Source organism: Protopterus annectens, chromosome 8.part0 (genome assembly GCF_019279795.1).
Source record: "Protopterus annectens isolate FY-2018-M chromosome 8.part0, PAN1.0, whole genome shotgun sequence".
NCBI lineage: Eukaryota > Metazoa > Chordata > Ceratodontiformes > Protopteridae > Protopterus > Protopterus annectens.
The window spans coordinates 1,454,369,704-1,454,394,264 of NC_056741.1; the positions used below are offsets into that span (position 1 = coordinate 1,454,369,704).

General features: G+C 41.1%; 2 protein-coding genes across 2 annotated transcripts in view; one reads left to right on the plus strand and one right to left on the minus strand.

Moving 5' to 3' along the window:
- The window catches only part of LOC122809503, a 1,292,286-nt gene that overhangs the window by 982,435 nt on the left and 285,290 nt on the right, over positions 1 to 24,561 (minus strand). The gene's annotated exons all lie outside the window — the stretch shown is intronic.
- MEMO1 (mediator of cell motility 1) overlaps positions 1 to 24,561 on the plus strand; it is a 1,101,660-nt gene that overhangs the window by 341,566 nt on the left and 735,533 nt on the right. Inside the window, exon 5 of the mRNA XM_044081058.1 lies at positions 23,586 to 23,697. Within this exon, the coding sequence (XP_043936993.1) occupies positions 23,586 to 23,697 (112 nt within the window). The remainder of the gene's footprint in view (positions 1 to 23,585; positions 23,698 to 24,561) is intronic.

Below are 24,561 nucleotides of genomic sequence, written 5' to 3' on the forward strand. Positions count from 1 at the left end.
CTGTGTCTCTAGTGCCTTCACAAACCATCTTTGGAGTTTTTTGCTCTTTCAGTGGAAACTAGAGAGAAAGAAATGGAATGTTGTCATCATATGCATGTACCAGATCATGTTTGTGTTGTGTGGATGGTAAAGCATTACTTGTGTGACTAGTCTGTTGCCTTGACTTAATGTTTGCTAGTTATCGGATTGTATAGGCTGATCACTACAGTATTGTAAAAAACTGTAATTGTTTGACATTCTGCTTTTAGCTTTAAATAGTAAGCTGAACAGCCAATAACATTGAAAACTTAAACCATGCAAGGTGCTGTTTCAGTTAAATTAATGTATCTAACAGTTTACAGGCATTAACTTTTGAGTCTGCTTTGATTAGTTTTCTGTGCCCTTGTATTGCTAATATTAATTATTTTGCCTGGTTTGTGGTCTTGGGATAGTTTGAAATGGACATAAGTTGTTGGGTACTCCAGCATCTTGTTGGATCAGACTAAAGTCTAGTGCTCCATCCTTGAGCCCCTTTAAATTTTTCCTTTCCCATAATTTACCTGGTTGTAAAGTTTCCGCAGAACGATTGTGCTAGCCTAAAGTGCAAAGAATCCTACTGCAGTTGCTTTTATTAAACAGGTATTCTGGTCTTTCAGCACAAGGTAAAGGAAGGGGAATGGGAGGGGCTGTCTTATTGGTTGGACAAAGATGAAAGGATCCAGCTTTATGGTAAGTACATAACTGCCATATTGTATTCATTTCTTCCATCCATTCAAACTGTTGGGTCTAAATCCCCAACTACTTATTCCTTTGGTACTATTATGGCAGGAGCTCTTTGAGAATAGTGACCCCAAAAGAAGCTCTAGATCTAGAAATTACATCCAGTGTATAATGTTTAGCAAATGTATGTAAGGATGTCCAAGTAGCAGCTGTACAAATCACAGCCATCGAAGAGCTCTTAAATAAAGTGGATGTGGTCACTGACCATATATAATTAGCTTTTGCTGTAAGTTGTAGAGTGTGAATACTGGTGGCCTAGATAAAAATAATGCATAATGCAGTCTAAAATCTGTCTGCACTAATTGTCTTAGATACTTTGAAACCCAGTCTGTTAGGGTCAAAGGATATGAAGTGCTGGTTGTTTTTCTGGTGGCCCTTATTCTTTGGAGATGGAACTGCAGTTGTCTGTGCACTTCCAAGGTATGAAGAATTTTTTTCTCCTTTGTTGGAGTCCCTTGGAAAGAACACAGCCTGATGAATAGGTTGATTTTAGGTTAGATTTGGATGTCACCTTGGGAAGAGAGGAAGGGTTGGTGTACAGAGAGAGACTGTCCTTATGGAAAACTAGATAAGGTAGATCAGAAGAGTACATGCAGTTCAAAACCTCCTCTCCCCAAGGAGTGTAGTTTTCTGAACAAGATATTTTTAGAGACATTATAGATGTTGGCTCAAATGGAGCCTTTTTTAAGGCCTCCAACACAAAATTAAGAACCTGTGGTGGGACTTGATTCCTTGATTGGTGAATGAAGCAGGAACTTGGCCTTGAGAAAATCTTGCAAAACCTAAGAGAGGCCAATCTTCTTCTTCTTCTTTTAGCTGCTCCCGCTAGGGGTCGCCACAGCAGATCAACTGTTTCCATTTCTTCCTGTCCTCTGCATCTTGCTCTGTCACACCAACCACCTGCATGTCCTCTCTCACCACATCCATAAACCTTGTCTTAGGCCTCCCTCTTTTCCTGTTATTTGGCAGCTTCATCCTTAGCATCTTTTTCCCAATATACTCTACATCCCTCCTCAGCACATGTCCAAACCAATGTAATCTTGCCTTTCTGGCTTTGTCTCCAAACCTTCCAACCTGGGCTGACCCTCTAATATACTTATTCCTAAGCCTGTCCATCCTCGTCACACCCAGTGCAAATCTTAACATCTTCAGCTCTGCCACGTCTGTCAATACCACTGTCTCCAACCCATAAAAAATAGCTGGTCTCACTACCCTCTTGTAGACCTTCCCTTTCACTCTTACTGGTACTCGTCTGTCACAAATCACACCTGACACTCTTCTCCACCCACTCCATCCTGCCTGTACTCTGTTCTCCTCTTTTCCACACTCACCATTACTCTGAACTGTTGATCCCAAGTACTTAAACTCATCCACCTTCCCCACCTCTACTCCATGCATCCTCACCATTCCTCAGTCCTCCCTCTCATTCACACACACATATTCTGTCTTAGCCCTGCTGACCTTCATTCCTCTTCTCTCTAGAGCATATCTCCACCTCTCCAGGGTCTCCTCTACCTGTTCCGTACTCTCACTACAGATCACAATGTCATCTGCAAACATCATAGTCCACGGGGACTCCTGTCTGATCTCGTCTGTCAACCTGTCCATCACTGTTGCAAATAAGAAAGGGCTGAGAGCTGATCCTTGATGTAATCCCACTTCCACCTTAAACGCGTCTGTCACTCCCACCGCAGACATCACCGCTGTCACACTACCCTCATACATATCCTGTACCACTCTTACATACTTCTCTGACACTCCTGACCTCCTCATACAATACCACAACTCCTCTCTAGGCACCCTGTCATATGCTTTCTCTAAATCCACAATGACACAATGCAACTCCTTCTGACCTTCTCTGTACTTCTCCATCAACACTCTCAGAGCAATAATCGCATCTGTAGTGCTCTTTCCTGGCATGAAACCATACTGCTGATCACTAATCATCATCTCACTTCTTAACCTAGCTTCCACTACTCTTTCCCATAACTTCATGCTGTGACTGATCAGTTTAATCCCTCTGTAGTTATTCAGCTCTGCACATCACCCTTATTCTTAAAAATCGGTAGCAAAACACTTTTTCTCCATTCCTCAGGCATCCTGTCACTTTCCAAGATTTCATTAAACAATCTTGTTATAAACTCCACAGACATTTCACCTAAACACCTCCACGCTTCCACAGGTATGTCATCTGGACCAACAGCCTTTTCGTTCTTCATCCTCTCCATAGCTAGCCTTACTTCCTCCTTGCTAATCCACTGTACGTCATGATTCACTATCCGCACATCATCCAACCTCTTATTCTCTTCATTCATCAACCCCTCAAAGTACTCTTTCCATCTGCTCAACACACTCTCACGTTTCCCTCATTATCCTTTATCACCCTTACTTGCTGCCCATCTTTACTAGCTCGGTCTCTCTGTCTATCCAATCGGTACAGGTCCTTTTCTCCCTCCTTAGTGTCCAGCCTTTTATACAACTCTTCATACGCCTTATCCTTAGCCTTCACCACCTCTCTCTTTGCCATGCACCTCATCTCCTTATACTCTTCTCTACTTTCTTCATCTCTTTGACAATCCCACTTCTTCTTCGCCAACCTCTTTCTCTGTATACTCTCCTGCACTTCTTCATTCCACCACCAGGTCTCCTTGTCCTCCTTCCTCTTTCCAGATGTCACACCAAGCACCTTTCTAGCCATCTCTCTTACTATCTCTGCTGTAGTTACCCAGCTATTCGGTAACTGTTCACTGCCACCCAGTACCTGTCTTAACTCTTCCCTGAACATCACCTCACAATTACCCTTTTTCAATTTCCACCATTTGATACTTGGTGCCTTCACACTCATCCTCCTCTTCTTGATCAACAATGTCATCCTACAAACCACCATCCTATGCTGCCTAACTACACTTTCCCCTGCCACCACTTTACAGTCTCCAATCTCCTTCAGACTGGCCCTTCTACATAAGAAGTAATCCACCTGTGTGCATCTTCTTCCACTCTTGTATGTCACCGTATGCTCCTCCCATCTTGTTAAAATATGTATTCATCACAGCCATGTCCATCCTTTTCACAAAATCTAGCACCATCTGACCTTCTGCATTCCTTTGCTTAACACCATACCCTACCCATCACTTCCTCATCCCCTCTGTTCCCTTCACCAACATGCCCATTGAAATCTGCTCCAATCACCAGTCTCTCACCCTTTGGTGCAGTCATCACCACTTCATCCAACTCACTCCAAAATTTTTCTTTCTCCTCTATCGCACACCCAACTTGTGGAGCATATGCACTAACAACATTCATTATTACACCATCAATTTCCAGCTTCATAAACATCACTCTATCCGACACTCTTTTCACCTCCAAAACACTCTTAGTATGCTCTTCCTTCAGGATAATGCCTATGCCATTTCTCATTCCATCCACACCATGATAAAACAATTTGAAACCGGCTGTGATACACCTAGCCTTGCTCCCCTTCATCTGGTCTCTTGCACACACAATATACCAACCTTCCATCGGTCCATCATATCAGCTAGCTCTCTCCCTATACCAGTCATACTGCCAACATTCAAAGTTCCGACCGTCACTATCACAGTCCTAGCCATTACCTGCCTTCGGGCATGCCTCCCCCCTCTTTTCCTCCTTCGGCCAACAGTAGCCCAATTTCTGCCAGCACCCTGTTGACCAACAGTACAGGTGGCAGTCGTCATTAACTCGGGCCTTGACCGATCCGGTATGTGTTCCTGTACTGTTGTCTGCATGTATGATTTGGCAAAATGTTTCACCGGATGCCCTTCCTGATGCAACCCTCCGCATTTATCCGGGCTTGGGACCGGCACAAAGAAATGCACTGGCTTGTGCATCCCCAGTGGCTGTGTAAGAGAGGCCAATGAACAAGAGTAAAATCCTTGGTGAAAAACTGAGATTGCTGCAAGCAGAACCTTAATAGTTTGAAGAGTTTAGAAGGGCAGAGAACTTGAAAAAGAGAAGCAGAGCAGGTTTTTTAAATACATAATTTGACCTTGTTTAGGTCTAAAATGAGCCCGAGGTCCTTGTTTTTCTTTGGAACCAAAAAGAACCTGGAGTTATAACCTAACCCTTTCTAGTCTGGCAGCGTCTGTTCATATGTCTCTCTCCTGCAGAAGAGAGAGCATTTTTTTGGCTGCTTCTCACTGGTGTTGTGGCACATTGGCTGCTTCTCACTTTTGGGGTGGACATCTGGAAGTGCCTTTATTGGGTGAGTGTGTGAAAAGGGATATATTATAGCCTGTGGATGTAATCCCTCTTAAAAATTAATCCTGTGTTTGCACAGGAAACTTGCATGATGGCTATCCATGCAACTAAGTAGAAGGAAAGGCAGTCCCTGACTGCCTGTAGAGGGGAGCAGTTGGGCCACCCTTCAGGGACAGTGAGGCTGCCTGTCAGAGAAAGGGCCTCGATATCCATGATTCTGTTCATCTCCATGACCTCTGGGTTTGCATCCATTAAAGGGGCTACTTCTGTCACAACTACACAAAGGCAAAGCCAGGTCTGCTGGTTTTGAAGAGGCACAGGTTCTTAGAAGTAACTGTCTGCCACTGTAGCTGCCCGTTGGCTGCATTATGTAAAAGCTGCATGGAGTGGTTTGGTAGGTCTGTCAGAAACCAGGTCATGTGAATGCTGTAGTTCAAATCTGTCAAAGTAAATGTGGACGAAGCATATATCCACTTCCTCATTCTGTCCATTACCCAAGGATCTCTGAACAGAGGCTGCATTATTGTCAGCTATTTCTCGGTGGCTGCTGCCACAATGATGAAATCCACTGAAGGATTCCTGGACAAAAAGAGCCTGTCCTTGGGCAGTTGAAGTATTTTGCCAGAATTACCAAGTATACTCTCTCTGAAGAATCAGGCTCTTGCCACGCCCTTCTGGCAGCTATGTCAGTAAAATGGTTTACCAGAGGGACCACCGTAGATGTGGAAGGTGTAGAACTCTACACCTCAAAAGGACCTGCTTGTCCTGAGAGGGCAGACCTGTGGACTAGTTTCTCTTCTGATGCACGAGTTCCAAGACTTCACTAAAGTTGAGGTCCACTTGAGGAGATTATAGAGATCCCTCTTGTTCATCTGAGTAAGCATCTGAAGTGAATGATTCAGCCAGGGAGTCTGAGTCTCCTCTTACATGTTCTCTTCTGTGGAGCCTCAGGTGATGAAGTGTCTGAGTCATCAAATGATTGGACCTGTGCCTGGGTACCTCTTTTGAGGGTATCTCTGACTCAGATTCTGGGATCTGTGAGATAGCCGAGACAAAGGAGGATGGGTATCCAAGGTATGGGACTACACCATTGGAGCCCATGTAGCCATTTTGGGAGAAGAGGCTATGATCCCTCCCCATTACTCTGAATGCTGAACCTATGCCTGCCTGATTTGAGGAGCCATGATTAAGAACAGGTGCTATTTCCTCCATAGAAGAAACGGGCTGTTTCTGTGAGGGGGGTCACAGATGGAACAGAGGAGTTGATTGGAACAATCGTCTTTAGACAGACGACAGCTCTGTGCAAAGGGAGCAATATGTGATGGGTCTAGAGGTTGTGTAAAGTATTGACTTTGAAGCGTTGGCTCAGAAGGTCACTGGAATCCAAAAACTCTGAGTTAAGTGAATTGGATCAGAAGGCTTTGGCTCCAAATACATCAGCTGCTAATTGGAGGAAGGCTGTTTTGTCACTGGACCAAAGGTCAGGCCAGGGAAGAAGCAAGCAAGGGGGGAAGATGGACCACCCTCAAAACCAAGAGGGACAGAAGAACACCCCACATCAATCTGTGTCTTAATGAAAGTCCTGCTGTGACACATTTCTAAGTTGGATTAGCTTCTGAAGGACTTGAAGGATGATTGAGATGAGGGCCAAGAAGAGAACTCTGAAAGCCCTCTCTGAGGAGGTACCTTGAACTGCAAGTCTGGAGGATTTATGTGTGGTGTTTGGTTCCAAAGATATTGGAGCAGATGTCTGTGACACAGCTGGAAATGAAGAATCAGTCGGTTCCATTCTCTCAATTTTTCTCTGGTCTCATTAGGAGACTATTTTTTTTTTCAACTCCTCCTTGCTCTTGAGTTTATCTGTTTCTTTGCCATGACCATTTTTATCCATACTGTGCTGGTCTGCCTCAGGATCTGGAGGCAGCAAGCCCTTAATCACCAGTTTACTTGTAGTTGAGGAGCATTGAACAAAGGCAATGTAGAAAATGCAGTCAGCTGTAAGATGCTTGGCACCCAGGCAAACTACACTGTGCTTGTGCTCATACTGGGGAGAAATTTTGTGCTTGCACTTTTTTTGAAGGGCATCTCATTCTTTTGTCTTTGTTTTCCTACATTTTCCTAAGGTAGTAATTAACAGCAAGCAGCACTCTACGCAACGTAATAGTACCAGCAAGCAGGAAAAGGACAAAAATATGAAAATATGGAAATGTATATGTCAAGAAGTCTTTATATGGCAAGCAGGCGTTGCACCCATATGCTGAGAGCACAAAAACAGAAGTGGAAACGAAGGAAAAGGAAGTGTAATGTATGAAAAATGCTGTTGAAAGATACAGTGACTTAGTTCAAAAGTATGGAAGGTATTATACTTGGAGAGCAGGAAGTATGGGAGATGCGGGGGATGGCACATTTCTCCTACAGAACTGGTAAGTCTGTTTTTCTAAATATTTTGGCAGTCCATTGGTGTGGTGAGACATTGAGTAGAGTACATGTTTAGAAAATGGGCACTGGAAAGTCAACACAGATGGTAACTTTTTTTGTAGTGTGAAAGCTTAGCACGGAGGATTACGGCTATGAGCTTGTTAATAAGCTTCTTCCTGTATTTTTAGTTTATTTACCCTACTTATGTTTTGTTGACTTTAGTTCCACCAGGTCTGTGGCCTATTCAGAGGAGACCTAAGGTGGTTTTTATACTGACTAGGGGAAGTAATGGCCAGGGCACTAGAGAGATTCCTGTACTCTCTGATAAATACAATGTAAACTTTTACATCCATCAACTTGGGCAAAATGGCCCCACTCAGAAGTGTAGCACCCCACCCTTTAGCAGATGTTATTGAAAGTCGTTCTCTACTTGCCTCGTAAGCATTTTCATTGTGGTATATGCAGGATACAATGCTTGCATTTGGAATACTATTTTCAGGTTCAGCCCATGTATACGAAAATGAATGCATTCAAGATGAGAACTGCATACATACGTTATAAAGAAGATTACATGTATTAGATGAACAGTGTACATTTATTGACGAACCACAGGAATTGCGGAATATCTGTACATTATTGGTCAGTTCATGCACATGTAGTAAGAACCCCTACCACAAGTTAAGTCCTTGGACTTACTGTAAGTGTAGGTTGTGGTCTTACTAAACCAGTTGGTGTGTAAAGGGGTATGTATTACATTTGTTGATGCATTTACTGTTCTGTTACATGAGATATGCCTTTACTTCTTTCATGAAGATGGGCAAGGAAAAGCTGTCAATTGTTGTGGTATGGATTATCAAATTTTGGGTGCTGTGATAGAGAAGACGTGTGTCTTATCCTAGTGTGGCGGGGTGAGGAGGTTGTGGGTATAGGCAGATAGCAGAAGGATTCCACATTGATGCTTTTGAAAAGCCTAGACCCTAGCAGCAAGATGATTCTTTGAGGGATGGGCAGCTTTTTGGCCTTGGCAAGGGTTTTGCAGTGGTAGTCTTTTCTGGAGGAAGAGGGTTATAAATATTGGGATGGTTTGGAGGTGTGTGTGTGTGTGTGTGTGTGTGTGTGTGTGTGTGTGTGTGTGTGTAGTTGTTCATCGTGTTTCACTGTTGCAGTCATTACACTTGGGTTATCAGCTGGCAGGCTACCCGCAGTCGGCACGAGTTCCAAAGTCTTGGTGCGGCATCGGTTGCTGTCGCCTCTTCCCTGACATCAGTGCGCCAGGGGTATAAAAGATGCAACCGACACCATTTTCTTAAGTCTTTCTTCCACGCGGTGCCCAAAGCAAAAGCAGTTCGCAAGTGCCGGTTGGCCGATTCCTGAGATTTTTGAAATTGAGTTTCAGAACCAAAGTCTTCAATAAAGCTAAGTACCCAGCTGGGGAAACTTTTTCTTGCTCCAGACCAATGTCAGTAAAAGTTAATAATTGTATCTCTTGTGGGAAGCAAATACCTCATAAGGACCTTCACTCTTACTGTATTCCTTGCCTAGGCCCTGACCACGACGTTACCAGTTGTCGGTTTTGTGCTAGATTCAATAAACGCACTATTAAACGTCGGTTTGATTTTGCTTTACATTATTTTGGCCGAAGGTTTAATTACATAACGCCATCGGAACAACTGACGACTGGAATTTATAAAAAACACAAAGACAAAGAAAAAGACAGGCATCCGAGGTCCAAAACAGACGACAAAGCCTCTTCTAGGCCAATCGCTGGTTCACCAGTTCTCACTGAGGCACTTTCGCAGCCCCTGACACCCGCTACCTCAGAACCACAGGCCGTATCCGACAGCCACGTGGAGACACCGAGGCCTGTGGAAACTCAAGGTATTGGGCCTACGGAAACTATCCCCTCAGATGGGTCCGGAGCCTCTGAGCAGGCATCTGCTTCTGAGGGTGTTTTCAGACCTTCACAGCTTACAGTTAAGCCCACTACAGCAGCCAAGGCAAAGTTAAAAACACCATTAAAGACTAGGAAACAAGTACAGCATTCTCCAGAACAGTCATCCATGCCTAAGAAACAGATGCTTAAAATGGCCGAAGTCCTAATTACTTTAATCAGGGGTTCCCATCCCCCTCCTGACAAAAGGCCTAGGCATGACATCGACTATGATTCCTCTGACCAGGTTTCTATTTCCTCTGATTCCTCTTCTGATCAGGGATATTCTCTCCCTCCCTATGAGGACTCTGATGCAGAAGAGTCTATACCTTCAGCCTCTCTGCCTGAGGATTATTCTTGTGGGGAAACCCTGCACACCATGAGGGAGCATTTCCATTGGAAGAGCCAGGATTATTCAGAATCCAAGAAAAGGCTCAGAGACTCTTTTATTGCCCCAGCACAGGGCCCCCCATTTCCCCCCTGTGCTTGATATTGCTGTTGATGTTTTCTCTGAATCCAGTTTGACACCTGATTCTTTACCCCCTGCACCAGTCAAGCCAGACAGGTACTACAGGGTCCCTGACTCTCATAAATGTCTTTACAAAAAACCTGCTGCAGATCCAGAAACAATTTCTCAGGGTCCTAAAGGGGTTAAGGCTTCCACTGCTAAAAATCCTGTTCCCTCAGATAGGGATTCCAAAGCTCTGGACAGATGGGGGAAAAAAGTTTACACTTCTGCTACTTTAGCTGTAAGGGATTTAAATTGCCAGTTTCACATGCTTAAATATCAACAGTACCTCATGTCATTGTTAAAGCAGAAAATGGTTTCAATCTTAGAAGTCCTGACAGTAAGGAAAGGCAGGATTTACTGCATGCAGCTGAACAAGTGGGAAAGCATACTTTACAATGTGGTTTTGATTCATTAGAGACTTCTTGTAGAGCCGCAGTTACAGGCTCTGTTATTTGAAGGCATACTTGGTTGAAAGAACAAAGTTTACCTGACCATGTTAAAGTAAAATTATTGGATGCTCCACTACAGCATGATACTTTGTTTGGTGTTAAGGCAGAAGAGGTGTTAAAGAAAATGGAGGATAAAGCAAAATCAATGCAGACAGTAAAGGATTTCTTACAGGTTCAACCACCTAGGTTTAGCAGAAACTGGCCTTCAAAAAATTGGTCTTTTCCAGTGTCAGGCCACAAACAGGCAGATACAGACGCCCAAGAGGCAGATCTCAGCCCCAAGGCTCCTACAGAACTAAATAATGGGGTGCTTCAGCCCCCAAAGGAGGGGAAGACAAATCACAACCTTATAGGAAACAGTCCAAATGACTTCCCTCTACAGATGCCAAGCACTTACCTTTTGGCAGCACCCCTAGGGGGAAAGGTAACACTTTTCTCAAAAAATTGGCACATAATCACCCGGGACAAATGGGTACTGAATATTGTTTCTTAGGGTTACAGGTTCCACTTTCACTTCCCAAAATCAAGAGGTATGCCGGACCTGCCACAAAACCAATGGGCAGAGGCGCAAAAACAAATTGCTGCTTTCATGGACATGGGAGCTATTCAAAGAGTACCACAGCAAGAACAGGGGCAAGGATTTTACTCAAGACTTTTCTTAGTACCCAGAAAGGACAAAGCCTGGAGACCAATACTGGACCTGTCAATCCTAAATACTTTCCTGGATGTTCCAAAATTCAAAATGTTAACACTACAGCAGCTTCTACCCATGCTGGGCAAGAAGGCTTGGCTAGTTACTTTGGACCTCAAGGAGGCATACCTGCATGTCCCAATCAGACAAACTTGCAGAAGATACCTCAGATTCATAGCAGGCTCAATGCATTACCAATTCTCTGCACTGCCCTTTGGCTTATCTACTGCGCCCAGGGTCTTCACAAAATGCCTGGCACCAGTAATTGCATTTTGCAGACAAAAAGGAATTCAAATATATCCCTACTTGGACGACTGCCTTATTCAAGTAGAAAGCAAGGGCATTCTACTAAAGCATCTGGCGTTAGTAAAAAGATTACTCGTTTGCCTAGGGTACACAGTAAACAAAAAGAAATCAAAACTAGTGCCCTCTCAAGAGATAATATTCCTGGGTGCAAGCTTAAATACAACTGCCCAGATGGCTTATCTCATGCCAGACAAACAAAGGCAACTGACTCGATACTTTCAACTGATGGCAACAAAGACCCAGCTCCCTGCAAGAAAAATTCTGCAGGCCCTGGGCTTCATGGGCGTCCTGCATTCTACTAATTCCATATGCAAGAATGCATATGAAGAAACTACAATGGTATCTAAAAAGTGTTTGGACTCAACATTGTCACAGCCTGGAGACAATTATAACTTTAATTCCCTGCCTACAACAGGAGTTTCGATGGCGGTCCCAGGCCTTTCACCACAACAAGGGACAGCCTTTCACCTTACCCACAGCCAGGCAGACAATAACAATGGATGCATCGGATTATGCCTGGGGGGCACAAATGGCAGGAAAATGTATTCAGGGCACGTGGCCCAAGGAACAAATGCATCTTCACATCAATCAGAATGAGATGCTAGCTGTACAGAATGCCCTGACAGCTTTCAAGGGCCTACTACATCCAGGACAACTACTAATAAAGATGGACAATACCACAGTTATGTGGTACATAAACAAGCAAGGGGGCACACATTCCTACCCCCTATGCAGGCAAGCCATGACCTTGTGGAACACAGCACTAACCTACCAGGTACATCTGCAGGCACAATTCTTGCCAGGAATAAAAAATACACTGGCAGATGAACTAAGCAGAAATCTCATGGACCCTCACGAAAGGAAACTAAATCCACAGGTGTTCAGAATGATAACAAGGAAATGGGGACGCCCAGACATAAATCTTTTTGCCTCCCCTCACAATTGCCAATTACAGAAATTCTGCACAAGAACTTATCACTCTCAAGCATGGAAAGTGGATGCTCTATCATTCAGCTGGAAAGCACTGACAGTCTATGCCTTCCCTCCAATGCCTCTTCTTACCAAGTTACTCCTAAAAGTCAGACAAGAAAGGCCAAAAATTATCCTGATTGCCCCAGACTGGCCATGCTACCACTGGTACCCAATCCTAAAGAGCTTGTCTCAGGGCCCAGCTTGGCCTTTACCTCAAATTCCTCATCTTCTGACTCAACAAAACAGTCAGATTCTGCACAGTCAACTCAGAACCTTAAATCTGGCAGCATGGCAGATAATGTAGCCACTCAGACTGCACTTCTCTCTAAAGCTGTTATGGATGTCATTTTAGAAGCCAGGAGGCCCAGCACTAGGAAATCTTATGCAGGAAAATGGAAGAGATTATGTGCTTGGAACCAGGCACAAGGGCTCGAACCACTTGTTCCAAATATACCTCAGATTTTACAATACCTAACTGAGATGCTAGACAAAGGCCTATCTTTCTCATTAATTAAAATCCATGCCTCTGCCATTTCAGCTCATTACAATACTGAACCTCCTATTTTTTCACATCCTCTACTAAGACAGTACCTCAGAGGGGCAAAAAACATAAGACCCCCAAGGAGAGCACCAGTACCAACTTGGGATCTCAATTTTGTTTTAGAAAAACTCACACTACGTCCTTTTGAACCAGCCAGCACAGCTGATATAAAATTCTTATCATGGAAAACTGCTCTGCTTCTAGCAATAACCTCTGCAAGAAGAGTATCAGAGTTACAGGCATTAATGGCTGTGGAACCTTTCATCATTTTTCACCAGGACAGGGTTTCTCTCAGGACAAACCCAACATTCATGCCAAAAGTAGTTTCCAGTGTGGCCCTGAACCAAACAATTAATTTACCAACTTTCTACCCAAATCCCCAGAGTAAAGGGGAGAGACTTCTGCATGCTTTGGATGTACACAGACAGCTACGATCCTACTTAGACAAAATAAAAGCTTTCAGAAAAACTGAGCAACTGTTTGTAGCCTATGCTGCAGGATCACAAGGAAAGCCTATCACAAAGCAGACCATTTCAAAATGGATAGGACACTGCATTCGCTTCTGTTATGCACAGCATGGCAAATCAGTGCCTAAGGTAATTAGGCCACATTCTACCAGAGCAGCTGCCACTTCAGCAGCCTTTCTCAGAGGAGTACCAACCAAAGACATTTTCAAAGCTGCAACCTGGAGCTCAGTGCACACTTTCACCAACCACTACCACTTGCCTCTCTACTCTAAATCCAGACCAGGCTTTGCCACTGCAGTCCTGCAGGGCCTGGTAGCCTCTCCAAATCCAATTTAGACCCAGCCGCCCAACCTCAGCTTTGGGATTCTACCCAAGTGTAATGACTGCAACAGTGAAACACGATGAACATAGTATAGTTGTGTACCTACCATAAATGTAGATGTTAGAGTGTATTCACTGTTGCAGTCCAGGTTACCCACCCACCATTCCCCTTTTCATTGCTGGGACTTCTCTGTATTTCTCAACTCTATACAACCTATGTGGTGTATTTCCTTGTAGATGAAGGAAATGTGTTTATATCAGTACATGCATGCTTTTTGGCATAATTTTATTTTTCCAGCCTTCCTATCTGGGGGCACTTGACATCTGGGGCAAGAAAAACTGAAGAAAATGGTGTCTGTTACATCTTTTATACCCCTAGCACACTGACGTCAGGGAAGAGGTGACAGCAACTGACGCCGGACCAAGACTTTGGAACTCGGGCCGACTGCGGGTAGCCTGCCAGTGGATAACCCAAGTGTAATGACTGCAACAGTGAATACACTCTAACATCTACATTTATGTTAGGTACACAACTGTACTTGTTTGGTGAATGTCAAGGAAAAGGGCATATTCGACTTGTGGGGGCAGTCCTGCCTTGGGAAGATCCTTTTCTATTCCAGAATAGCATTTTATTTTAGTCTTGTTTATTTGGGTATGATGATGAAAGAGAAGGGTCTGACCAGACACCTATACATTTATTTGCACATTTTCATTTGTCTTTATTGTTTGTAATGCTCCAAGTAGTGTAGGAGGAGACTTGGAGATGCTCTAAAAAAAAAAAAAAAAAAAAAAAGTTTCCCCAAGATTCAAAAGTAATCTGGGTGCTCTAAATAACAGAGCTTTTCCCCAAGATGCAGAAGTAATTGAGCTTTAGTTGAGCCAGTGACTAAGCTTGCAGTGCCTTGGAAGTTGAAAAGCCTGATCTATGGACTACTATATCATTTGCATGGAAGTTGAAAAACCTAATATGTGGACTACTATGTCATCTGTATAAGGTAGAACAGATTATTTTAGAAAAGACGTGGGAGTTTTAATATACAAAGTGTAGGACTGAGGATAATATAAACCCTTGTGGGGGACCCTCTTTGTTTTAGGGGAGGAGTAGTGTGGAAGTAGTGGTTCTGAGCTGTATGAGATTGGATCTGTTACATAGAAAGTTGAAGAACCATTGGCTAGCTTGGGGGCCGATTTCTGTATATTGAATGGTGGTTAACAGGAAGTGGTCTGTTGTATCATATGTTTTGGTCAGATTGATGAAAGCTGCTGTTGTAGTTAACTTTTTCCTTATGGAGAAGGATGATATTGGTTGGTGTATGGATTTTGGTCATTCTGACTTGCCTTGACCAAGATCTGCACTGAGAGACAGGTTAAGATTTTTTTTAAGTTTGAAGCTAGTTGGTAAGATGGTGATAAATTAGTTTTTCCTAGTATTTTACTTAAGTTTTTGAGGATTAACCTGTATCCGAAGTAATTGGCTGTGGAGGGGTTTTGAGCATTTAGGATCTGGTCTGGACCTTGGCTTCTTTTCATTGAAGGGGCATGATTCTTTTAATGAGTGGAATTGTGAGAGGTGTGTGATTTATGAGGGTAAGGATGCAGTCTTCACAGAGGGAGGTAAAGCAGTTGTGGAAGCCTTTGCTTCTTGGGGAGGATGAATGAATGTTAAAGATTTTGATAGTCTTTCTTTTGATTATGGCTTTTAAGTAGAGTGGATGTGAGTCAGCTTGGGTTATCACTTCTGTGGTGGGGATGGGTGATTTTTATTCATGGGTGAGAGATAACATCAAGAATACCATTTGAAGTAACAAACCCAGAAGATGTGGGAGTGGTATTGTGCAGTGGGCCCTTTGGGCAGGATCTACCGGTGAACTTAGCAAGATTTTGGAGGAGTTGTTGTGTATTTTTGTACAGGTAAGGAGGCTGGCTGTTTCATCTAGTTGCTTTTTTTGGATAGGTTTCTTAGGTGTGTGAAATGGTTTCAGTATTTTTTGCATCAGATTGTATCCCGGTGGCCCAGGCTTTGTCTGTAATTTTGTACAGAGGTTTAAGTTTATTGGTTACTTATTTCTATTTCTTGGTTAAGGATGTATAGAGTCTGGTTACAAGTGAGAATCATTTCTCTTTGATATTGTGTAAGAAGGTCCTGAAAGTATTGGTATTAATGGGGTTGTTCAGGGTTAGGAGGTAATTCCAAGGGTGCTGTGAGAACTGTTCATGTAGTTTCTGGATGTCTTATGATTGCAGTTAGGTGATTTGATTGGGTATAGCTTAGGGAGGTCATGGAAATTATGAGGCAGTGGTCACTGGAATGAGGCAGAATGGAGATGTTTTGGATGGAAGACAGATTATCAGTGATTATTTAATCTAGGGAGTGGTGGTTGGATGAGCAGTTTGGTCAGATGATGCATTTTATGAGGAGTGAAAGGCCAAAGCTTGATGCAGTGTCTTCTGATTTAGAAACTTTGATTTAAATACGTTGCCTGAAATCGATTGTATAAGGTGAGCAAGAGTCTACTATGGTAGGGACCTGATGTTTTTACTGATTGGAGGGGAGGGTTATAGGTATCTTAAAATGATAGATACTTAACCAGTTTGAGTCATGGTTACTGGTTATGGAGCTTTGAGGCTTGGAGGTTTTTTTTCTCTACCCCCTTTTCTTTGTTACCAAGTCTGGCAATAAATAGGTAGGATTACTTTGGGACAATAGTAAAGATTTGTGGCATCAGACTTTGCTCAAAATTATGAGATGGATAAAATGTTGGAGCCGTTTGAGGCTACAGAGGGCTGTAATTATTAGCATGCTCCCTGTGTCGAGCAGTATGCAATGATAGAGTGGTATTGCCTAGGGCCTGGACTGAGTTCAGTAAAACTTCAAAGCAGGGGGACTGGGATAAGTGGAGTACGTCTGATTCAAAATCTGAGGAGATCTTTTTAAATGTGATCCATTTGTGTGGTGGTGTGTGCAAGTGAGGTTTTGAGGCAGTTTTGGGTGGAGTAGGTAGCGATGGAAGGTGTGTTTTTTGTGGATTTGATCATGATGTAATGTATTTTGGTATTAGATGGGATGACTGAAGTAAGTGAGTTTGGTTTAAGGTCAGGAAGGTTTGTGTGTGTGCTGTGGCTGGGAAGCAGAAAGATTCAAATTTATGGTTTGTATTTGGTAGAGGGGTTTGAAGTAGTGATGACTGTGAGATCCATGAATTTAAGTGAATGTGGCATGGACTGAAGAAACAAGAGAAGGGTTGGTATTTGAAGCAAGGTGCTACAGACTCTTGCAGTGCTGTATCCCTTCATTTTAAAAGTAGCAAATTGGGTATTAAGTTTTATACCCTGCTGGTAAATGTTTGGGGAAACGGCACAACTAAGCATCTGTTAAGAACATCTTTAATAGATGCAAGAAATATTCTGATCATATAGTTAATCTGAGAGAACTCCCTTTGAGGGGTTTGGCATCCTCTTGTGAATGATTGGCCTTTTTGCCAGGTGCAGTTTGGAACTTCTTATAGACTGGGCAAGATTATATGAGCAAGTCTGATTTGCAGAAAGGTGATCACTGCTAGCATGGGGATACGGACAGGTTCTGGGGATTGTCAAGTGGATAGCCATCATGATTTGCATTGGTGCAGGCATACAGACAGTTCTGAATGCAGGATTTGACAGAAGACTTGCCAACTTGTTATGGAGAAGATTTACCTCACCCAAAAATCCATCAAAGTAGGTTTCTTGTGAAGATAACTTGATGTCATTAGAATAAGTCTGTTATCTGTGGAAGAAAAGCAAACAAAAAGACGGCAGCACAGAAAGTGAGAAGCAGTGGATTTCAGAGGAACAGCAGAAAATATCAACATCAAATTTGACTTGGCAGAAATTTTTTTTTCAAAACCGTTAATTTATGTTAGGGAATATTAGCTCTGGAGGAAAATGTTGTTCTCAGTAGTGGGAGTTTATTCCTTTGAGGTGACAGAATGATAGGAAACTATTACCTTTGTCAAAAATCTTTTATTACTTTATTTCAAAATTCACAGCAAGTTTCCTTCTTGCAAGACCCCCCCCCCAGTATGTTTAATGCTGTGCTTGCTCCTGAATTACTTGCATTTGTAAAAAAAAAAAAAAAAAAAAAATCTCATTACATTTTTACTAAATCAGGAAGAACTGCTTTACATTTACAAAATGACAAAAGCCTTTTAATTTAAACTGCAGATAAAGGGGATGTCATGGTTTTATGTTATGGGATGCCTTTTAATAAAATGCTGTCTTTGCTAATGAAGAAGTATTGTGAGCAGTTAGCTGAGAGAAAGAGAGGGACAGATTTTCACGGGTTTTGTATGATAGGACTGATACACTGAAGAATGGCTTTTGGAGGGTCATATCAGTGTTAATATGTCTGATTTATTTATGTACTTGCAGTCCAAACATCATGTGTTTTTGGTTTACCCAAAATTAATAAATCTCTGGAAAGACCCTTCTGTTATACTTGTATCCAATTTAGGCAGTAAAACTGGATCTGTAACTTTTATTGAACAAAACTTCAGTAAATGAAAATGTCTTCTTGTATAAGAGGTTTGATTAACAAACACTTGACAGATAAAGGCGATTTTAATGACCACCAGTGTGGAGTCATTTCCTGTAATCGGGCATTGGTTTGTAGTACTTTTCTAGTATTTGTTATTGGAACTTGATTTATTTGCTAGTCAGGCCAGACTATTGGCTGAAATGTTAGCTATTTTGTCAGACAATTTTATTGTTTTTGACAAAAAAATACATCCCACTTCAAGAAGTAGCCATGAGTGCCAATGGCACCAAGTTATGATAATTTGCCCATGTGTATGTGGGAGAAAATGTGGCTATGTGTATGTTAGTTTGGTCATTGAAAGAATGCAACTTTTTTGTTGTTATGGATGATTTATTTCTAATGTGGATGCATGATGAAATTATTTTGTTTTTTTTTCTTTGATTAGTGTTTTAAAATGTTAACATTTATTACACAAATATGATTTTAATGAGATTAATTATTTTGATTTAACAGTTGTAATCAAGATGTATGTACATTTCTGCATCAAAATTCACAAGAAAGATGTGATTTGTAATCCTGCATGAATTATGACTGGCTAAAAGAAAACATTAAGGGACAAGCCATTTGGAACAGCAAATGTATCAAAGATGGTTATTTTTAAGAGAATACTTTGTGACACTAATTTATCTAGAGGTTATTTTTCAAGCATGGTTATAGTTATTAAAAAAAAGTAACTTTTAATTCATTCTGAATACAATCCATGTGCTTTAGTGACATCAGGAACAGTGCATACCAGTTTGGTCAGGGATATTGAAACAGATGGGTCTCTGTCTGCATTAACATTTCACTGTAGATTCTTAAAATTTGAGTATTAACAACTGGATAATCTGAATCAGTCTTGATGAGTTGCAAAGTGTATGCTGGACGTTAACACCATTCTATTTAAATGTCCTTTTAAAGGAGATATTTAAAATTAATAGAGAGGAATTTGGATCTTGCGAATGGCATGAAGTGATTTTTGTAACTATGCATTTTTATTGATGCTAACAAGACTGTAGCAATTAAAACAAGTTTTTAGATTCCCTGCCTGCTTCAGATGTTATTTATTAAATCACTATCGCAGTACCCATCACAATATCGTACACATCTGCCAAGGATCAGACATCTGTCTAGTCTTGCAAAGCTTCAAGTTTGCTGCAGTTATACTACGGTTCTGCATGTCACATATTTTTATAGCAGTGTGTTTAGGCTTCTCCTGTTAGGGGTCACCACAGTGTATCACCAGTCTGCAGTTTGATTGGTAGTGGGGTTTTTACAGTGTCGAGTTGCCAGCCGGATACCCAGCCTTCCCAGAAGGCGCACACACTCGCCTACTGCATGTTTTTAAAACTCACTCAACTGCAGAGAGGACATGCAGTCAGTACAGAAGGTGCTCCAACTGAGAATCAAACCAAAGAGCCTCTTGCTATGAGGTGACAACGCTAACCACTGCACCACCGCGGCCGACAATGTCACACATCTTTATATTGGTACAAAAACATGTAGAGTACAAGAAAGAGATTGAGCACAACACGAACATAAAAATAGATGAGTAGTTTGAACAGTACATTAGCTACAGATTCTTGAAAATGTCCTAGTTTTAATACTTTTCTTCTTTTGTTCATGTGGCTTTTGTCAGGGGGAAAGCGGGTGATGAGAAAGATATTTTGGATATAAAAAAAAACAAGTTTGATTCTGTCTAAATTTCACAAGGCGTTAATGACATGATGAACTTCAAGGCTAAAAAAAAAAAAAAGCAAGGCATGAAAGCATTAATTACTTGTATAAGTTCTGTGTTTTGATTACTTCATATCAACTGTCAAGCTACTTAAATTGCTCAGTGAAGTGTGTTAACTCAGTTTGAAGAACTCCCTACAGTGTGAAAGTGCATACTATGATTTTATAATTGTATTTGTCAGTAAAGCCTTGATTTACTTTTGGATTCTGATTTCAGTCCAGCATTTTTGAATGTATTCTTTTGTTTTGTGTTCACTGGAATTTGCTGCATTCTGTCCATTTTTGTCTTTGTCAGAAACCTTCTGCTCAGAGGTTTACTGTCTTGACGATGTGGCTCAACACTGACCTGTTCTCAGTTTCAGTTTTCAAAGTCTTTTAAGTATTTGTCTGAAATACTTTAATACAAAGCTAAGTTATCTGTAATTTAAGTTTGCAGTGCCTTTCTGAATGGGTGCATTTGTTATGTGCTGTTTTGTCACCAGTATTCACACAATGAAACTGTACTTTTTTCTAGAAAAGTTAATCCTTCCTCCATTTGTACTAGCATCTTTGCAGAGTTGAGCTTTGACATGGAAAGTGCTTTTCTTAGGAGCTGTGAAGAACCAGAAGGATTTCTAAATTATAAGGCTTGTTTTTAACTTTCTTTATTTGTTCTTTCATAAAAAAGAGATTCGGCGAGGAACACCCTGTCACTTATGCCTAAGGCTGTGACAGAGTCGAACCTGATTCAATTCCCAGAGTTTTCCTATACTGTGCGCAGAGTATACTGAGGGGAATGTCTACTATTTTGTCTGAATGCCCACAGGCAACTTAGCACAGTGATTATCCTTCCCGAAGCCTGTAGTCATGTCCGCAATTCATTTCTTGTGCATCTCTGAAACTAGAGCAAAAGGTAACTTAAGCGTTCTGTGGACCATTAGTCATCCTCAGACACGCATTTTGCCAGAAGTATAGAAAGGGGTTACCTAATGCTCATTTCACAAGAATTACCTTTGCTTCTGCAGCCTTTTCCTGCAGCGTATCCCTGGATGGTATCTGTGAGCTGTAGCCCTGCCCTCATTGGAATATATTTGCTGAGCATTGTAGATTGGATGTTTCCTTTTTTCTGAGTGTTCTTTGTGGCTGTGGTGATAAAACTTTGATTCCTGTGGGGCATTCACCCAGGAGTTTTAAATAGAGATCCTGTCCTTAAGGTTAACAAAGACCAAGTCCTCCTTTGGTAGAGATTACATAGCTCTGTTTGGAGGATTCAGCGTGTGTGTGTCTGTGTGTGTGTCTGTGTGTACATATACATATAATATATATATATATATATATATATATATATATATATATATATATATATAAGGGTTTACTTCAGAGTGTCGACAGATCAGAATGTCGACTTTCATATGGCCAACACCATATGATCGAAATTCCGAAAGACAGACATCATGAAATAGCGCCATTTACCTACCTGTAAACACAGTAAAACTGTGTTATGCAAGCCCCCCTGTACCCCCTGCTACTTAAATATTACAATATTATAATACTCTGAGATCGCACTACAGTGCAGGAAAGGGGAATCTCCCAGTCCCGCACTGTAGCGGGATCTCTGCTATCATTTGTCTGCCTGTCAAAGTTCGAACAAATGAAGGGCTCCCATATATATATATATATATATATATATATATATATATATATATATATATATGTTTGTCTTTTTGGCTTTTAGGGGTTGCCACAGCGGAACTCCGATCCGCTAATGATTGGCAGTTGACTTTTATGGTGCCGAGTTGCCAGCCCGACGGCCAGCCTTCAGAGAAGGCACGCCCATTCACGCATGTCTTTCGGTGGCCACTCGACCACGGGGAGGACATACAGACTCCACTGAGAAGGCACTCCAGCCCTGGATCGAACAGGAGAACCTCTTGCTGTGAGGCAGCAACGCTACCGCTGTACCACCGCTTTATATATATATATATATATATATATATATATATATATATATATATATATATATATATATATATATATATATATATATATGTGTATGTGTATATACATACATACGCACACACATATACATACAATATAACTATATGTAAAACTTATATACATGTGTAAACGCAGTTACATGACCCATCTACTAATGCAGTGAAGTAAGAAACTGTAAACATCAAAATCCACAGTGAATAATAGATTAAGAAATGAATGGGTGCTGAGACGGTGCCTAATAATAAGCCAGTGTAAAAAGGCATATAAGCTTGTGTGTGTGTGCATGTTTTCTAACTTTCTTGTGATGTAGCAGTCTCGCAATTTAAATTGTTGGTAATTTTTTTTTTCTTGTTAGAAAGCTATCCAGTATTCAGTTCCATTTAGTTTTGTATGATGATTTTTCTTGCTTTTGTAAAGACTCATATGTGAATAGACTATATGTTTTATAATGTCTTTCATTCATTCATTCGTCCATTCAGTTCATTTACTTTTTCAGAAAAGACAGATAAAAATGTCCATGAAAAGATTTTTTTTTTCGGAGTTTGGTATGTCATACTTCCAGTGAGGGACAAGGAACAAAACTATACAGTTAGTTTTCTGAACAGTAAACAGTCCTTATTAGCTAGTAAATTGGGTCTATATTAAATTCTTGAAAGCCGGCAATGTCGAATCTGACATTATCGACATGAGAAAAGCAAAACTGCAGGACATCGAACAAATAAACGGAAATCTCCGTAAGGGGAGATTTCCATTTACTTCAATGTAGTGCGGTCTCAAAGTTGGTATATTTAAGTGGCGGGGGGCAAGCCCCCTGCCTACACCGTTTAGTTTTTTTTTTTGTTTTTATTTTTTTTCCCTCAACATTCGATGTTTTAACAGTTTGATCACTAAAGGTTGACCTTTAGTGATTCGAACTGTTAAATATTCAATGTTCTAATATAGACCCAGAAAATCACATCTGTTAGGTACTCCTGTGAAAGTTGTGCATTTTTGTACATACAGCTTTGTTCTCAAATGACAGCTTGATTTTTTTCATTGTAGCTTTATTAGTATATCTAGTGTAACTAGGAATCATTTCCTGAAATGTGAAATTGCAAAGTAAGGGATTATCAGGTTGGAAATTTCTATTTTTTTTTTTTTTTTTTTTTTATCATTACCTTGAGACAGTCTAAGATTTTCTTTAAGTTGTTTAGTTTAAAATGTTTGGCTTTTGATAGTCCAATATCTATTTTCTATGGATGAGGATATTTGCTGTAGTGTTAATCAGACACTAGAGTTGTGACCTCCAGGTAGATTTCAGAGGCATGAGCAATAAGAAAAGTTCAGCCTTTTGTTGAAGATGCATTCATTTTTGAACTTGAAGCTGTTGTCGTATTTGTACTGTGCAAATGCCATTCAGAAAGTTGGGTTTCCATGTTTTGGGTTTGAGAGCATGTAGTTTTCAAAGGATGGTCTTTGGTCATATGCAGCTTCTAAGTATGATCCTGTGTTTAAACGGTTGTAGATGGACAGTTTACTGAGAGGATATGTATGAAGTCCTTGTTACTAAATACCACTTCATAAAAAATAAAAAAATTCAGAGTTTTCCTTTCATTTCTAAAGCTGTGGGGTGTTGGACTGGACTGCCTCTTTCATTAAACATTTTCATGTGTTTAGATGCATGCTTACATATTCCATTGTGTAGACATTTACATGTGTCTTCTGGTGTTTTTGTTCAGTTTATGGGGAACTTTGGAAGACAGGAATGTTTGAACGCGTTACTTTGACGATAGATGAAGATGAACACAGTATTGAAATGCATTTGCCTTATATTGCAAAAGCCATGGAAAGGTATGTAGCTGTCTGGCTTTTATTGCATTTTATGCAGTAAACTTGTTTACATTTTACATGGAAGACCAGCATAATCTTGAGTTAAGAATACGCGCTGTGACATTAGTCACATCTGCCACGTGTTGTGTCTAGGGGAATATATTTTTGGTAGTTACATCCATCTGTGGGGGTGGGGGTGGGGGGCAGGGGCTGCTTATATATTTTGACATTGCCAGGAATAAGATCTGTGCTTCTTGCCCAGTTTTTTCCCTACTGATTTGTGCATACTTGACCTTCAGGGGTTGCTGTAGTAGAGTAGGCTTTAATTTTAAATGCACTTTATACATTTTTCATGTGGTGGTCATTGTTAAAGCATTTTTTCTTGCTTCATGATTTTCAAAGATTTTTTCCACTCATTTGTTTTGAAGTTCAAGTGCCTTTTAATAAACTGTACCCAAGTTTTCTGTCTTCTGCTTTTCCTAAGTTTAGGGCAAAGACATATAGTAATAGCTGCACTGCTGCTAACTTTAGCTTAACTTGCAATAGAGATGGAGACCGTATGAAACGGGTCATCTCTAGGAAAAGTAGAAGGTGGCTTAGAATGGTAAATTATTTGTCTGCATCTACTTGTTTTGCACTATCTGCATCTACTTGTTTTGCACTATGTAAAAGGCAGTCTGAGGGGACCAGAATGATTTGACCACTACATTATCATCCTGGTAATTGACCTATTTGTCAAGTCCCATGTGAACCATGCCCCACGTTGAAGGCACAAAACACTGGGGGGGTTAAAGTAGCCTTCGTTGTCTAGATAAGAAACACAAGACAAAGTTGCAGGCTCTGTCAACTTTTGTAACACAAAAATTTACACAGGTTGCCCAAGTT